General features: G+C 38.9%; 1 protein-coding gene across 4 annotated transcripts in view; it reads right to left on the bottom strand.

Moving 5' to 3' along the window:
• shroom3 (shroom family member 3) overlaps positions 1-18,247 on the bottom strand; it is a 122,527-nt gene that overhangs the window by 33,789 nt on the left and 70,491 nt on the right. For 3 of the 4 annotated variants that reach the window (XM_032540308.1, XM_032540307.1, XM_032540309.1), the window contains 6 exons: positions 5,978-6,103; positions 2,438-2,641; positions 1,391-1,701; positions 1,055-1,304; positions 805-860; positions 103-577 (listed from right to left, as the gene is read on the bottom strand). In XM_032540308.1, coding sequence (XP_032396199.1) covers positions 103-577; positions 805-860; positions 1,055-1,304; positions 1,391-1,701; positions 2,438-2,641; positions 5,978-6,103 — 1,422 coding nt within the window. Of the gene's footprint in view, positions 1-102; positions 578-804; positions 861-1,054; positions 1,305-1,390; positions 1,702-2,437; positions 2,642-5,977; positions 6,104-11,162; positions 11,868-18,247 lie in introns of those variants that run through there. The other variant, XM_032540310.1, reaches the window with a different exon arrangement.

Here is an 18,247-nt window from a genome sequence, read left to right as displayed (position 1 = left end):
ACATTCTCCAACTAATTTCATCTACAAAAGTTTTACAGCCACTAGTAGTAGGTGATGACAATCACAACACAGCTGTTGGGTAAAATATTAATACAAAAATACCTGTCTGCCTCGTGTGCTGGAGTGCTAAGCTGTGTAGAGGCAGATGTTGTAGAAGAGGAATAGGGGTATAGTGAAGAAGTAGTGTTGTTTTGGTATCCGTTTTCTGTAGCTGACATCCTTAAATCCCTCTGCTTCTCTGTTGCTCCTTCCTTTCTACCTCTGACACCCTGCAGCAGCTGCTGCTGTCCGCTGCTGTCCTTGGCCAGTGTGTCGTAGACTCCCGAGGAGCCTGGCCTGTGGTTGGCGCTGGGCATCTGTGCGTAGTGTGGCTCAAGCTGGGGGACAGGGTACATGCTGGTGGGCTGAATGAGCCAGCCAGATTGGGAGACAGGGTCTGCAGGTTCAGAGTAGGGTCCAGTAACGGAAGGGGGTTGGGGAAAGCCTCCACCCTGACGAGGCTTTGTGGTGGGGCTGCTTTCTGGACTCTTCTCTATCACTGTGTGGAGGAGACCCTCAGCGCCGTACGAGCCTTTAGCTGGACCCACATTAAGGATGTCAGTGCTTTTACAGTTAGAGCAATGCAGAGTATGATGATAGCAGAGCTTGGTCGAATTGTCTACTTAATACACAACTGCAAACGCACATGCAACGCTATAGTTTATCACCATTATAATATAAATTGGGCCTTCTAGGACCCTCTAAATGAATGGTTAAAATGGCTTTAAAATGAGTGAAATCATGGAGACATAATTCAAATATTACCTCCACCTGAGGCAACAGGGCCACTGGAGTGATGCCAGGAACCTTTCTGCAGAGACCTGAGTAAAATACATAAGATTGAATAACATTTGAGTAAATTAAATAGTTTTAGTAAGTATTTTACACAAGTACGTCATATTTCAAAACAATTAAAACCAACTCCATTGTTTTCTCCTCATCACCATTGTCATTGTCGCACCTTGGTTGACTTTTGAGAATCAATATTCACTCTGATTTGACAGACCCTACTCACCGTAGTGACCGGGCGTGTTCAAGACTGGACCAGGAATTTGGTCTTTCATGGTTCCTGATGGCTGCGTAGCTGTCGCTACGTCTCGGTGGAGCCGGTGCCCCCTTAAGGCTCTCGTAGGAGCTGTGGCTGGCTGCCGGGCCCCATATTGGACCCACACTGTGTCTGTTTGATGCCAGTACGCCATCACTGCTGCTGCCGCTACTGCTGCTGACACTGCTGCTGCCATGGTAACAGACCCCACCTACTGAATCTGGAACAAATAGAACAAAGAAAAGCAATGATGTCATCAAAACTAAATTAGTTTACCCAAAAACCTTCCTAAAGCAGAAACTTTACCTTGCCGATCTTGGTTTAGCCCTGGCCTCGCCCCACCTCTGGAATTACTGGTCCGCATCAGCGCAACAGAGGGGGAGCTCAGCTCGTTCTCTTGAGATAGGCCCTGCTGGGTGTCGTAAACCGTCTGGACATAACATATGTCAGCCTGCTGAATCTCTCCTCCTCTCTGAGGGACGGTCTCCAGTGAAAATGAACGCTCTGGACTGAAAGAAGGGGTGGAGGCGAGGTACTCCGGGATACTGGAGCTGGTGGAGAAGGAGGAGTAGGCAGAGTCTCGTTTACTGTGGAGGTGGTCAATGCTGTTGGAAGACCTGGAACATGACAAGAGATTTGATTTGAGATCATGACATCAGTGTCTGTGTCCAAACTGGTAGGGACAGACACAAAGAACCTGGGTCTGTCCGAGGTTTCTACCTAAATTAAGTTTTTTCCCACCACCAAAATCCTAGCTTGTTGGGTCTTTGTAAATAATAGAGTGTTGTCTAGACCTACTCTATCTGTAATGTGTCTTGAGATAACTCTTGTTATGATTTCATACTATAAATAAAAATGAATTGAATTGAATCACCTTCAAAGGTTGTTATAGTCGTGCAACAGAAAACTCTGATTGGACAGATAGTCTAGCTAGCTGTCTGGATTTACCCTGCAGAGATCTGAGGACCAGGTAACCATAGTCCTCAGAAATCCACCAAAGTTTAAAATGCCAACACAAAAAAAGTAAAAGGTGACGGACATCCGGCGGAAATGAGGGATGTCTGGCAGAATTTCCAATGGCAATCAAATGTTGTCGATACTACTTCAAGACTAACTGCTGCTACATCCACAATGTCTCCTTTATAAATTTTGATTTCTACAGATGTTCAATAACAAGATACCACAAGTAAATCAGACAGCTTTGGAGTTATTTCTCTTTTGATTATTTTGACTAGATGTTTTCACTTACTCCTAGTATTTGTGCAAAGCTAGGTTAGACCCAACCTGAACCTGTCTCAGTATTTCACAAACTTTTAAACAGTAACTGTAGCTGAGGGATATGTTTGTATGAACCTGGAAGAGGACAGCTGGTGGCAGGAAGAGTAGGCGGGGTGAGGTCCGCTGTGGGCGTGGGGGTGCTTAGCTCCAGAGTGAAGATTGGAGGACAAAGGATGGTCCAGGCTCTCCATGCTGCCCCTAGAGCTGTACTGGTCCGGACTCTTTCTCATGTAGCTGCCGCCAGAGTCAAACCCGCCGGACAGGTCAGTGGTCGAGGCACTGAGAGACAGAGACAGAGAATTTAAATTGTTATTAAGGAGACTCAGACATGCAATGTGGCTAAATCTTCATGCAGACTTAAATAAACTAAGAAATAGTGGTGCATAAGCTTAAAGTGAACATCAGCATGCTAGCAGGCACACAATGGCAATGCTAACATGCTGATTAGCAGGTAGTATTAATTATATCCACCAACTCAGTTTAGCATGTTAGAATCCTAACATTTGCCAATTAGCACTATACACAAAGTACAACTGAGGCTGATGGGAATGCCACGTTTCCTGGTATTTGGTCATAATGAAGTACTAGATAATTGGTTTTAAATGTTTATTGGGACTAGATGAAAAGTCAATACATCACTAAAGTGATCATGATTGATCCTTCACATGGAAAAAGGCACAATGCGGGGAAGTTTGAAAGTAATGATAATCATATGTTCAACATTTAAGGTTCTCACACAGCCTACGTCATTTTAAAACTTATTTTGTAATTGAAGCCTTAACTTATGACCATGAGCATAAGGGACACTTGCCCCTCTCACAGTGAATCTTCTACATTTTCTCCTCAATTTCATAATTTATTAAAAAATTCTCCTGCCATTAAAAAAGCCATTCTATATGTATAGTGTTTCTTAGATATTCATATCTCTATGAATATCTGGCTTTAATGCTAAAGACGAATGGGAAGTAGTGAAAAAAGTTGGAAAAGTGGGAATGGTTTAAATTAGTATACATTTCTTTGAAATGTTATATAACACCAAACATGTATGAAACGAGTGGAATATTTTAAGTTTTTCTAAAAAAGCTGTCTCTACACTAAATTTCTGGCTTCTTTGTGTAAGAAGTTGGGGACTTTGTAGTAAAAAGTGGAACTGGTTCAATGTCTGTAAAAAGTCAAATAATACCAACATTGTATGAAAGTTTTTTGATGCTAAACTGAATTTGCTGGCTTTAATTTGAAAGAATACATATTTAATATTTTCACAAGATTGTATAATACTTTTAATGAATTAAAGATGTAGAACATTTTAAGGTTTTGTTGAAGTTGAAAGTTGAAGAATAAACAATTGTAAACAGTATAATAAACAGTTTTAAGAAGGCCGAACAAGATGTGCAATATGCTCTATATTTAACCTTTTGCGGCTGTTACATCAATGTGACATCAATTGAGACTTGTGCTGTGATAACGTGAAATATTACAGGACTGACCTCGTCAGATTGCCGTGGGGGTGTATTCAGACATTAGAGCAACATGTTACATCATTGTCAGAACAATTACATAACCAGGTACATATCTGAAATGAGTTTTAATTGTTAACTTTTGATTGTAAAGTTGAATCTGCAGTTACCCACTCTAGATAACTGAATGGAATGTAAATGTGTGTGTGTATGTGTGTACTTTACAGTTTGACCCACGAAGTCCTTCAACTGAAAACAATGCAATTACTGTACTGCTCTGGAAAATGGGACACTCTCTGTCTGTTTGTCTGTCTCTTTCTGCATTTTTCTTTATCTGTGTCAGTAACTTCTCTGAGTCTAACTTTTGTGTCAGCATCCATCTCTTTCTGTCAGCCGTACTGTCCATCTCTGTTTGACTTTCTGCCTTCTGTTTCCTAATTCCAATTAGAACATTAAAGCAGATCTGCAGGAACAAACTGTTAGAGGTAAGGGGGAAGGGCACCAGGAATGTCCATTTCTGCTGGCATCGACGTCATTGACCTATCCAGCCATTTCACACACAGAGGTTTTTATTCGCCCTTCGCTGCTGTTTAACAGTGATGTAACTTCCTCTGATGACATAAACCCGCTGACCAACAGCTCCACTTTACAAAATACACAACAGACACTGAAACAATAGAAACATGTATTTACACGTTCTTGCAACTGGAACAACTGAATATATCACTGAAGATACTGTAACTTGGAACACACATTATTGTTTGTATGTAAACTTTTATCATGATCATGACTGCAGACAAATCATCTAACCGGAGCTTTGACTTGTCTGAAACAACAGATGACTTTCCAAAAATGTCCCCTCTGCCAAATAAGTTTTTCATTTTTAAATAATGTCCCCTTTGCCAAAATGTTTCTTACTTTACAAATATATCCTAATTTTTCAAAAAGTTCCCTACTGTCTCAAATGTCTCAATTTTTTTAAAATTTCTTATTTTTCCAAAATGTCCACACTTTCCGAAAGGTTTGTCACTTTCAAAAAATTTTCTTGTTGTCCAAAAAGTGTAACTCACTGTCTTAATTTTCCAAAATCTCCCCACTTTTCAAAATGTCTATATTTAAAAATAGTATATATTTTAAAAAATGTCTTCACTTTCCAAAAACGCCCACATTTTCTAAAAGTATTTTTATTTCCTTAAAAGGTTAATTTAGTTTTTTTCTGTTCAGGTTGAAAATACTAAAAATATAAATTACCCTTTGGAGCTCCTCACCAAAATGTTGTAATTTTCCGAAAATGTTTCTAAAATAGTCCCCCCTCTAATCGGGCCTCACAAAAATAGAAGTACTGCCAGGGTTACAGCTTCAGTTTTCAATGTGGCCAATCCATAATCATTATATTTAATTAACTACTATATTTCAATGTGTAATAATTAATATTTAGATCCATTTAAACCATAATATGGACCTTCTCAAATTTAAAGTTTTAGATCAGTGTTAGTACAAACTGACATTTGACATACTATTTAGACATCATATAACAGACAGATGACTAAAGCTGAAATCTCCTTAAAGTGATCCATCTGTGGTCCTCCGTCGCAACAAATTCCTGTCCTAGTAAAAATAAACATTTATTTGGGTTATACAAACACTGTGAATACTTAATAAAAAGATTAAATAAGCTGGCTTGTGTAACATTAACCATGAGTGGCCAAGTCTGGTAATCAGTACTGTTTGTTTGGTGTCATTATGTCATTATGTCAAACCACAACTGACTATTAACTCCTCAGGAAAATTAAGGCCATAAATCACTTACTTCATTATGTCCTTTTGCAGTGGATTGTTTTTTTTATTGTCATCTGGTGAGGGGCATTAAAAATGTAACTGCAGATTTACATGCATGTAATTTTGAGCCTGGAACGCTACCGACCAAGTGTCAGTATGTGACAAGTTGGGAGTAAGAATGAGTTGGTATAAAAGAAGATCCTGATTGAGTTTTTATATATTCACATATATTATATATATATATATATATATATATACATTATATATTGCCTTGCTGACTACGGAAAAATGTATCCAAAGGTAGAATAAAAATGAGGAGCAGAGCCAGACCCAGGAACGTTATGAATATTATTGTCAGAGCTGTTTCTTGAACACTGACCTCGTGTGGTAGTTGTGGTGCCAGGCGCTGCTCATCTTGTCCATCCCTCTCTGAGCCGACTGCTGCTGACCTTCACTGAGCTTCGTTGAATGCCATGAGTGAGGACGAGATGCTGGTTCGCTACGTCTGTTGGGATAGAGATACAAAAAGAGAGTCAGTATACAAGCATTCCCACCAGCTGCAACGCCATGGACCCTCCCTACTTCCTACCTCAAGAACCCTTGCACTGTACACATGCCTTGTTTGAACTTTGCCTTCATTTTGATCTCAACTACACACCTGCAAAGTTTTGCGATCGCATCTTGCACAGTTGTGACGCTATCGCAGGGACAAAATCTATCCACAGATAGACAGAAAAATTAAAATTAAATAATATTTATTTAAAGCTCACACACACACACACACACACACACACACAAAAATGCAACATGACGTATTTGTTTGCCATATTGTGGTAAAAATATATATGTCTGGAAAAAATTTACTGACTAAACAAATGGACCCTGTAAGTGAAACATGTCACAGAAGTGGCTTAAAAAGATTCTATAGACATTTTAATGGTATTTTTCAAATCTGTCAAAAATGAATTCAAACTGCCTACTGACTGGACTGTATTGAGCCCATTAACAACCATGGGTTCAGTTTTGGTTTTGTGATCAAATATTTTATTATAAGATTAACAAACAATACACTCAGATGTAAGAACGCATCGCAGGACCAAAAAACACAAAGAGGAAAGATGGCGAGGGGGCAGACCCACAGTAGGAATGGAGTCTGCAGCTTACCAAAAAAACATACAAAAACAGACATACACAAACAAACAAACAAAAGACATTGACAGAAAGACGGACATTAGAAATACGGGACCAAACACATGCACAGATAGAAGTAAGGAATCTAAAGCACAAGTCTATAGTCTAGCAGAGTCTAGGATTTTAAGGATTTAGCAATGTTGAGCTGAGAGTCCAAAGTCTTTTGTGGCGCTCCACTTATGCAAGTTGTAGAAAGCTCCATATATATATATATGTATATATATATACATATATATATATATGACTTCCAAAAAGAAAAGGGCCCATGTACAAATAGACAAGTCATAAAGTGGATTCAGGGTGGAACGCAAAGGACCCCTTTATGGTCAGACAATGCCATTGGAAGTAACCTGCTTTATCAATTAAATTAAATAATTGAGGGGATGCAAAAAGAAAATCTATTCTGGAAAAAGATTTATGTCTACCTGAGAAAAAGGAATAATCTTTGTGTAGGGTTAACTGCATGACAAATATCTGGCTCATGATTTCAGAGCCTGAGTCTGGTCCCCAGTGGCTTTTGCATTGGACTGATCAATATTTGGGTCCCACACAGCATTGAAATCTACACCAACAATAAAAGAACAGTCAGTTAACTTCAGCATTTGATTGGTGAGCGTATTATAGAAATTGCCATCAAAAACATTTGGCACATAAGCTGACACAAGTGCAATTTTTCTGGCACCAAATTCTATTGTGGAGATCACAATCGCGCCTGTATCATCTGACCAAGAGGACAACACTTTAAGTGGGAGATTCGGTTTTGCAACAAGGGCTACTTCTTTTGTTTTAGAACTTGCTGAGAAGGAAATTGTATGATAGAATCTATTGACTAAACGGCCGGTATCCACCTGCAGCAAATGTGTCTTCTGTAGTAATGCAATATCAAAATTTCTCTTTTTTAATAAGCCTAGAGTGCTGGATTGTTTGTGAGGAACATTCAGTCCGCCACAATTCCAAACCAAAAATGAAAGATCACCCATTATCAAAAAAACTGCGTTGTAAAGTATGTGTGGGTATGCTATTGCCTTTCATTTTGTTAAATCCTAACAATAGTGCATCAAAATTCAAGTCCCTTAATACACAAAACATGTAAAACACAGAACAAGAACATATGAGACAGTGAATAGTAGTGGTATTCTTCTTTGGGTATCTCTGTAATTTCAATGGACTCTCATAATCTTGATCGGAACATCTGCTAAATTGGGAAACACTTAGGCAGGGAGCGCGAGAGATAGCATTAGAACCTTCAAACCCGTCTTTCAACCAGACAATGGGGATATTTTTCTTCAGTTTCTGTCCTCCATGTCTGCTAGCTTCACCGCCATCTCTTGAAAAGCGTGGCCATGGCTGTCAAGAATACTTTCATTGCTTTCCACAATAGTTTTTAGGTTGTTCACATCAGCTTTGATAGAGCCAAGGCTTGCAGTCAGAGATGCTAGCTGGACATGGATAGCAGTTAGCTTCTCATCGTTGTTGATCCCCACCTGTTGAATCTGAGACTGAATCTGAGAAAAACGTGGTTTGAAGTAGCTTTTTTGTTTCTCCAGTAATGCCTCTGGAATAGCATCAGTATCGCGGCGTTGGATTCTGCTCGTTTGCTATTCTGCTTTAAGTAACTATCGAGCACAAAGTTGTTGAAAATTGGAGTCAGAACCATATGAACCAAATATCATATTTTAGTGGGAAACCTCACTGTTTTCTCATCTGCATCAATTATGATTTGCTGTTAATGCTATTTGCTTTTAATGTAGCTGTGGAGAAGGGTCTGGCAATGCAAAATGACTTTTAAATCAAGCTTTACATATTTTCCATGTTGTCTTTATAAATTATGCATAATGTTCCATCAGTCATGCCACACTCACCATTCTGTTGTTCTCAGTTTAATTTCTTCCTACACATACTGTTTTCATGTCAGTTTTCAGGTTGTTTCATTAATATTAAGCTAGTGCCAAAATAAAAAGCCTTCAAGTGGCTCAAAGGGAATAAAGCCTCCCCCTGGTAGGCTTCAAATGCAAATCATCAGCTGGAGGTGACAAAAACTTAACAGCATTTAAAACATAAAATTAAAATATAACAGAAAAGTATGTGTTTTGTTCATCTGATGAACATACAAAAACCATTTCATTTCTTCACATGTATATTATTTCAGGGATAAAGGTTATTCTTTTTATAGCGATAACCTTTGTGACCTCCCCATCATTATTTTAAATGTGCTAACCAGTTATGATAAGAGAGTTGCCGAAAAGTATGGCAGTTACAATAATCTTCCCTCATCTTCGTCCTATTGGACATGTTCTGCTGCTTGTTCCACACAACAGATAAACAGGAAAAGATTGTATCTAAGTAAGAAGAAGACAGGGACATAAATGCTTGCATGCTTGCCCAGGAACCTGCGTAATGACAGGACGTGACTGGAATACCTCGACACGTTATCATGGCCTTTACCCGTGTATAGATAATAACCCTCTCCATTAGCTCTTGGGGGACTGGCTTAAGTACAGTATGGTATTTGGTTTAAGTTTCAAATCCAAGTCTAATTCTGAAACCTGGCCCACACAACAAATCTTTTAAACCATACGACGATATGGGTCATTTGTTCCTAGCCTCTGATACGACCCGCAGCAGTGATTTCCATCCTCATAGTATCTAAACGAGAGAGTGTCGGTTGCAGTTTTGAATGTAAAGATTGGAGTTTTAAACACGTCTTTAATGTTGTTAAACGGTCACAGTTATTTTATGTTTAGGTAGCAAGACTACTAATTTAAGTTTAGAAAAAGATTGCGGTTGTGGTTCAAATCAGATGTTACTTCAGTTCTGGTTACACACATGATGTTGACCATGACGTTTGTAAAGTTAAAAAACCCCATCACCACTTACTTTTACTGTCAAATAGGACTCGAACACCACACATCTGGGTGAACGTCCTGTGTTTGTTTGACCAATTCACAATTCACCACCCCGATCTACCTCTTTATATGGACATTTTGGCACTCCTATACCTTTTCACCTTACTTCCTGCTTTGCTCCAGTAGTGGGCGCCATCACTGAAAACGTAAATATAGGTTGTCAATGCAGCTTGAACAAACAACCTGTGGGAGTGTTTTTTGGGTCTCAGACCACACCAATGCACATAAACGTCTTGCCTTTGCCCTCCATTCAAAAGTCAGCAAGGTTGTGTCCAAACCGAGGTTTCATGTCCGAGTCACAAAGGTTAAGTCCAAGTCTTAAATGTCACAACCAAGTCATAAATACCATATCAATGTTATACATTTCACAAATTTAATTTGAAGTCCTGAAACATTTAAATCTTACCAGTCACCAGTGAGTATTTTGGAACACAAAAAAAATAATTTGTTTTACACATACACATGTTTATTAAGGCCCTGACACACCAAGGAGATTGTCGGCCGTTGGTCCAAGTTGGGTGAACGTGAATTGTCCAAGAGTTTGTGAGGTGTCATGCACCATCTCTACTGTTCGACCCTCATATGCCTTTTTTTTGGCCAATGCAACATTTGGAATCTGCGTCGGGGTCTACTTTGGCGCAAGAATCTGATTGGTTATTCCGCTTAAGCTAATTAGTACCATGCATGTATTATAATGATTAGTTCAATGTTGTTGCCATTTATTTGGCTTTCTGTTTTGAAATTTGTTAAAAACATCCAGAGAAGAAGATGCACATTTCAAGCTGTGCTATAAAAGGGGAACTATGTTCATTTACAAAATTATTTTAATAATTCATATGGCTAATGAAAGTCAAAAAATATTAGTAAAGATTACCAACTCTCTCTCAAATCCAAAGTGCTAAATTGCTAAAACTCAAATGGTGATGCCATCAAATTTAACATCTGTAACTGTTCCAAAGACATTAAATGGAATGACATTGGTGGAGTATTTATATACAGTATATAATGGGTGCACAAATCAGTTTCCTGTTTATGTCTATGAAGCAGCTTCAGGTTCTCTGGTTTCTGACTTTGAGAAAGGGTAGCTCATAATCACAACTGAACTTTCCTAGGCCATGAAGATAAAACTGTAATTCTTAATTAGATAGATAGATAGATACTTTAATCATCCCAAGGACATTTTAAATTAATTAATAAATAAATAAATATAATAATTAAGGTGGTGTTCCCCTTTAGAGTCAATTCATGATGAAAAAATTGGGTCTAAAGTCAGACTTCATTACTTTAGCAACAATTAGCTATACAGCTATACAGTCCCATCAACTAATTTGCTTTTTCTCTAGAGAAAACTATTTAGCAAACTGACACAGGCCTCTTTTGACAAAACTCTGATCTTGACATGAACAAACCTAAATCAGACCTCTAAGAGTTCTAAATGTGTTTCTGATTAATAAAATCCAGTTTTACCTGGAGGTGAACCTGAGGACTTTGGAGATGAGGCCGGACGCCAGGCCGTTGACGCTGGCCTGTGATGGTGATCGACACAGTGCCCCATCCGACCGGCCCAGCTCAACTTTCTTCGGCTTCTTCCGGAGCTTCCTACGGTAGAACGCTTCCAGCAGCTCCATGGCTTCAATTCAAAGTCCACTTAATAGTAGTTTCTACTCTACTACTTTTTTTTTTTAAGCTGTACCCTTCTCGTCCAATTGTTTGAGTTTACTTTTAGAAATCCCAGAATTTTCTAATTGTACACCCTTTACTCTGGGATTTTTGTTTGGATTCTACTTACTAACTTACCTACTTTCTCATTTCAAGTAAACTCTACTTAACTGTTACCTTACATACGTACAAGAGAACTTCCAAAATATTTGTCCTTTTATGAAATCTGCGCAACCAACCTATTCCTATTCTACTTCTCTTTTCCATTAAAGCTCAATCGCAAAAGGCTTGCCACTATCCGTCTCTACCAGCCTTTAGTATGTCTCTCTGCTCCAGTTCAAGTCTGGGGCTGGCTGGTTGGATTGAGCCGCATTGTGTTGGTCCTCGTCCCTGAGCTTGTTAAGTAAAGCAATTAAACGTCATTAGGCCTTATGATAAAAGCAAGAAGTAAACATCCTTGGCCAGGCTTGGTCGGGATGGTAGTTGTTGATGTGGTGTGTGAGTGAGAGACACAGAGTCTTAAAAGAGAGAGAGAGAGAGAGAGAGAGAGAGAGAGAGAGAGAGAGAGAGAGAGAGAGAGAGAGAGAGAGAGAGAGAGAGAAAGGGGAGGGAGGGAGGGTACAAGATAGTGAGAAAGAATAAGTTGCAAAAAAGGGAGGGATGACGGAGGGAGATAAGAGTAATTAGGCGGGAGATACTGATGAGTGAAGCAACTGAAAGACTGATAGAGAGATGGTAGAGAAGAAATAGTGAGATAGCTTAAGGAAAGGGATGATAAAAAAGTCAGATGGATGAGAAAGATTGAACTTCACAATATTGCCCTTACTGTCTAACAGCCGTGAAATTAAATTAAAATAGAGAATAAGTGAGAGAAGAAGGAAGGAGGAGGAGAACAGTGAGGAGGAGAGGATGAAGGGAGGAAGAAGAGGGACACAAGTTAGAGAGAAAGTTGCGGGAAACAGTGGGTAATTGAGCAGATTTTGAAGCCGCGGGGAGAAAGACATCTCATGATGCAGCATGTGCTTCTACAGTGAACAATGAGCTGACTATTATTGATTGTTACAGTAGATCACTGCTGGACAGACTGGAGTTCAAAAGCAAGAGCAGATGCATCAACAAAGGTTAGGAATCACTGATGAGCATTGGGGAAGTTACTTGACAAATTTAACTACTTACTTTAATATTGATTACTTGCTAGAAATTAAATAATTAAATAACCATGGTACCCAGACTTTGGTAATCCTGTTTTTTTTCTGTACCACCACATTGACATTTTTGGTTCAGAGAAAAAGTTGGTACAGGTATCCATGTTGACCACATGCACAATTCCCATCAACTTTGTACTCCCTTGAACTTTAGCTACAAAACAGCATGGATAGCGTTTTTTCCAAGTTTGAATACGTGTGGAAGCACCAGAGACACAAAATAACACCCCAAATCCCTGTAAAAGGGATTTCTTTTTCACAATATGGGCACTCTAACTATACAACTATTGGAAATTGTGCAAAAACTGTGCAAACTGTGAAATTTGCTACAGATAGAACTCAAGCAACTCAAAACCTATAGAGCCCCTTGTTAAAACTCCCATCTTTACAGCAGAAATAAACATGTTTCCATCATTGACTGTATACAATCAAAACTGGTCTCCGATGGCATCACAATCTTGGCAGTGCTGACAATGGGCATGGAGGTGGAGCATAGTAGCGCTAAGGTGGACTTAAGGAAGCCTGGTTCCTGAAACCATGCCCACCTACCTCAAAGCTACCAAATAACCAAAAGCTAATAAGCTAGGCTAAGAAGTAAAAATGAACCATTACAGTAAAAAAGAAACTAGGCTCAAACCGTTCTACTGTGTGTGTGTGTGTGTGTGTGTGTGTGTGTGTGTGTGTGTGTGTGTAGGGTGTGTCTCTCTGAACAGAGACCTTATCTTTTGCCGTGGGAAACTTCTTCCAGCCCAGACTAATGTCTGTCATCTGCTCGGAAACCAAAAATGGAGAGAGAGAGGTGGGCAAAAGTGGATACTAGGACATTGGCTCGTGGCTTTCTGTGCTGGATGCCCAGCTAGCAGGGTATGTTCCCAAAACATTGGCCAACATTACCCACATGTTCTAATAATGTTTTAAAGGAAACGTAATCTGATATTCACAGAACATGTATATGATGTTCAAAATTATGTAAAATGTTCTTATAACGTTAAATGTTAATCTATAGACATAACATTTTAACTATTACATAATAACAAAAGGAAGAACATTCTCAAAGAAACATTTGGAAAATGTTTTGAGGCTGTAAGGCCTCAGATTAAAGATGGTGACATGTTAACAAAGGTGGAATGTTCTTTCTGCAACCTTCTGATGAGGTTTTGGGGGTGTTGTTGAGGATTACAAAATAGAAAATTATTTTATAAAGCATCTGGACAATGTTACATAATAACAGAAGACCATTTTCAATGACACATTCTGAAAATGTTTTGAGTATGTTATTGAGGCCTTACGGTTTTCATAAAACGTTCCTGTAATGTGACATGTTAACAAAAGTGGAATGTTATTTCTGCAACCTTCTCATAATGTTTTGGGGGTTTTATGGAGGATTACAAAATGTTCTTTTATAAAACATCTTCACAATATTACGTCATAACAAAAAAAACATTTTCAATGACACATTCTGAAAATGTTTTGAGTTTGTTATTGAGGACTTAGGACCCAATTCTATTTATAAAATGTTTAATGTGATGTTAACAAAAGTAGGACGTTCTACCTGCAACATCTTGAAACGGTTTTGAAGATTTTGTTGAGGTTCACCTCAACAAAATCTATAAAAGAACTTTTTTTTAATTTGTTTCAACAAATTAAAAAAAAGTTCTTTTATAAAACATTCTTACAATCTTAGAACAACTAACAAAGGACAAACATTTTCAATTAAACGTTTAGAAAATGTTATGTTATTGAGGCCTCAGAACCTTACAGATTTTTATAAATGTTCCTGTAATGTGTTAACAAAGGTAGAACATTCTATCCAGAGATGACGAGTATCCGGTACGGATAAAGCACTTTTGCCGAATACAAGTAACGAGTAACACGAGTCAATATCTGTGCTCGGATTGAAAACTCCTCATTGGGTAGCGGACTGTGTCTGCGTTCTGTGATAGGCTAGTCGTCACAGCGCCCCTCCCCTACACACACGCTCTGCTCACTCAGACGCAGAACACTGAGACGTGAACAGCTCTCTTCGTCTCCCTCTCCCTCAGTCACTCAGGTCCGCGGGTCTTTTCCGTTAACGTTTAGGGTTTCTTCAGCTTCAGGTTTGTTTTTTACCTCGGTTTGTAGTACTTACTTAACCAATGGCTTTCTGGTAAACATGGGGTTTCAGACATGGGGGTTGGTAGAATGCGACTCGCGTCTATGCCGATGGCTCTAACTTATTCAATCTATTTGATTCGTAGAACACAGTAAAAAAGAAAATTATATTGAGTATGAAAACTCTTTTTCATTACATTTTACTTCATAATTGCAACCGCATGTGTTGTATTCGTTGTTGCAAAACTTGTTCTGTATATAATTTGTTTGTTACCATAACAACACCATTGCTCAATGCTGACGCTGTCATGTAAATAGTTTTCTAATCAGCAATAAATGTAACAATTTCTGATCAACCCATATCAATTGCATGCTTATATAACTTACCAGTTAAAGCCCCGCCCATTTCAAGACAACCCGACCCACTTCTGGGTTAAATCCTGTCCACTTCCGGGTTAGGCCCCGCCCAGTCCCAGTACAGATACAGATACAGATAATTAATGTGGTAAACAGATACAGATACCGATAATGCTGTACTCTCTCATCCCTAATTCTATCTGTAACATTCTGTTGATGTCATTCTTGGGGATGTTGTTGAGGCAACAGATTACAAAATTATACTATTTTTTATTTAGTAATCTTACATAAAACATAAAGTTCTGGAGTTTATTTTCTAAAGAAACTACAGCTTTTGTTCAGGGAAACTCTTTGACATTGTTATATTTCTGTGTGCATATGTTGGGTGATAAGGAACGTGATTCAAGTGGTGCTAGTGTTTATTCTAGCTTTGTTGCAAGACCTAACTAAATTTTATTTTAGTCTTTGCATTTTATGATTTTAAATTTTCCAGGTTGCCAGATACATGTAATTATATACCTGTAAAAGCTTAAATTCAACGCGCTACAGCTGTAACGTTATTACAATCATGAAAGCAGCAAACAATGAACAAGATCAATATAGATAGATTCTACCAAACTTAGAAAAAACAGCTTGCTAACAGTTGCGTGACCAGAGACGTAACAAACCCCGGGTAAATACTGGAGATGTATTTTAAAGATGCCGAGTTGGCTAATTTCCTCCTAAACAGGTAAGCATTAGCTTCAGGATAATTTATCACGTCTACAAGGGACAGCATTTGATGTCATTTCAACATTTGTGTACTAACACTGAATTATTCACATTGAATTATATAACTAATAGACCCAAGCCTGATGGCACCTGGAACTATACACGTATAAATTTTACGAGATACACATTTGGTTCCGTTAGGCTCTAAGCCATTCGGCTGATAGCACTAACTCGACCAATGTTAGACAAAAAAAAAGCTTCTGGGAGTGGGGTGTTTGGGTCCCGCTTAAAACATTGACAACCTTAGAAATAAAATGTGTTAAACGTAATGTATTCATTCTATTTTTACTGTGTGAATAGAACAATGCATGTTTTTGGAAGAAATTCTAGCTGGGTGTCCCTCACCTTCTGCTCTCTTTTGTGTTGCCGTTCTCAAAATCCCTGGCCTTCAGGAAACAACAACAAACTTAGAGCTAGAAAGCTACCTGCTGAAAATGGCAGGTTTTGAAGAAAAATTTGATCCTGCAATAAGACAGGCCTGCCTGGTTCTTTTGTGAAATGATCATAAAGATTTACAACAAATATGTTTACATCATTTACTATTTAACTGGGACGTTTTGTCCAAAGCGGCCGGCAGAATCAACACAAACTGAAAGTTTCAAATAGCCACTTTAACCAGGTATCTAGCTAACTTAAATAGCTCTTGTTACTGTATTGTCTGAACAGTTAATTTAATATTGTATATTGCGTCTTTTGTGGGGTGCAACTGTTCAAAAAATTGGCATTTATCATCTACTGGAACGTTTTGGGGTTGAACTGACCACATTAAATGTTGAACAGTTCTCACCCCAAACTTGTAAAATACGGACGCTTGGGCAATGGTTGTCAGCGCCAGATACAATGCTAAAAGGTCCCGTCAGCATGTGTAGAACGCACTGGGCAGAGTAGTGGCTAAGCAGAGTTTGAAAATGACGTAGTATTAAGAGTACCTTGAGCTAGTAACAAATTATTCCGCTTCAGGAGGTTGGTTAGGTTGGTGGATTAGTCAAACAACACAGGATCTTCACCCTGGAGACTGGGGTTCCTGTCCCGCATGTCACTTTTCCTAAACCCAACTGTCCCGTTCTTGTCCATCGTGTCACAAAACTTACCTTATATAATCCCACCCATTATCTTTTCCTAAACCTAACTTCGTCAAAAATAACCCCAATAATGTAGATAAAGCACGTTTAGAAATGCTTTTAGCGCCAATAACAACGACAACAGAACCTGACCTGTTACCATAACACAAAACACGGATGCACACTGCAATGATTCCCAAATGTATTGACAGGTCTGTTAATACAGGGACTAACAGTTTTTCATTAAACTGTCAGTGTAAGGGAGTTGTGTTTGTATAGTGTGTGTGTGTGTGTGTGGGGGGGGGGGGGGGGGGGGGGGGGGGGGGTGTGTGTGTGTGGGGGTGTGGGTGTGTGAGTGAGTTTAGCTCAATAATGTGATGATGTTTTAGAAAAATGTGGTGATTCAACTAAAGAAACATCTAATGAGGAAAGAGGGGAGGAGAGGGGGGAAAGTAAGAAGGAGAAGAGGAGGCAGAAAAAAGAAAGCTGAGGGGAGTGGAGAAGAAAAAAGGAGGATGAAAAAAGGAACAGAAAGAAAAAGAGAGGAAAGTTAAGAAAGAGAGAAGCAAGGTGAAGAAGGAAAGGAAGAGAGAATAGGGGAAAAAAATGGACAAAAGAGAAGAAAAGGAAAGGAAAGCAGTCGGAGAAACACACTGTATGTGTTTCTAAATCAGTATGTCATCTCAATATTAACACCCAGCCTCATGGGGCTCTGATGGTCCACTTCCTGTTTGTAGACCAATGTGGACCAACAAGCATTTCGCCCACTCTACCTCCTTCTCTCTCCTCAGTGGTATCTGATAAACACCCAGAGACCAGGGAATTGTGGGAGAATAGAGTCATGTTGCCTGTTTAACTAAGTCTATGAGACCAACAGTAGAGTAATTTTAAATTATTCTGTTTTTAAAATCACCTGTAAATGTGTTGCTGGTCATAAGCATTTTAGCACCCATTGCTGAAGACTAACTTTAATTCTGCAAGACGTTTTAATGTAACTGCTTAAACATTGTTTTCAAACTTCACAGTTTCAAAAAGGACTCGCAAGTCTTCGTACTATTAACTTACAGACTTCAACTTTGATTCCTCTTTAATGATAACATTGGGGACTGGACAACAGGGCACAAGAAAGATCAACCAGAGAAAATGTCTGTAGTCACATTAGCACCCTCTTGAGGCTGCGATGAGGTTGTACTTCTAGGACCTCATCTCCATATTAGGCTGAAACTGGCTGTAGCAGAGTGTCAGTATTTATAGACTGTTTGCCTGTAAAGACTCTGACAAACACTTAAAGAGAGAGAGAGAGAGAGAGAGAGAGAGAGAGAGAGAGAGAGGACATTACAGTGTTGAACCAGGAAGGTTCTATTCCAGCCTTCCAGACCATTATTGCATATCAGAACTCTCTCTCTCT

Source organism: Etheostoma spectabile, chromosome 16 (assembly GCF_008692095.1).
Source record: "Etheostoma spectabile isolate EspeVRDwgs_2016 chromosome 16, UIUC_Espe_1.0, whole genome shotgun sequence".
NCBI lineage: Eukaryota > Metazoa > Chordata > Actinopteri > Perciformes > Percidae > Etheostoma > Etheostoma spectabile.
This window is presented reverse-complemented; position numbering and strand designations above follow the sequence as displayed.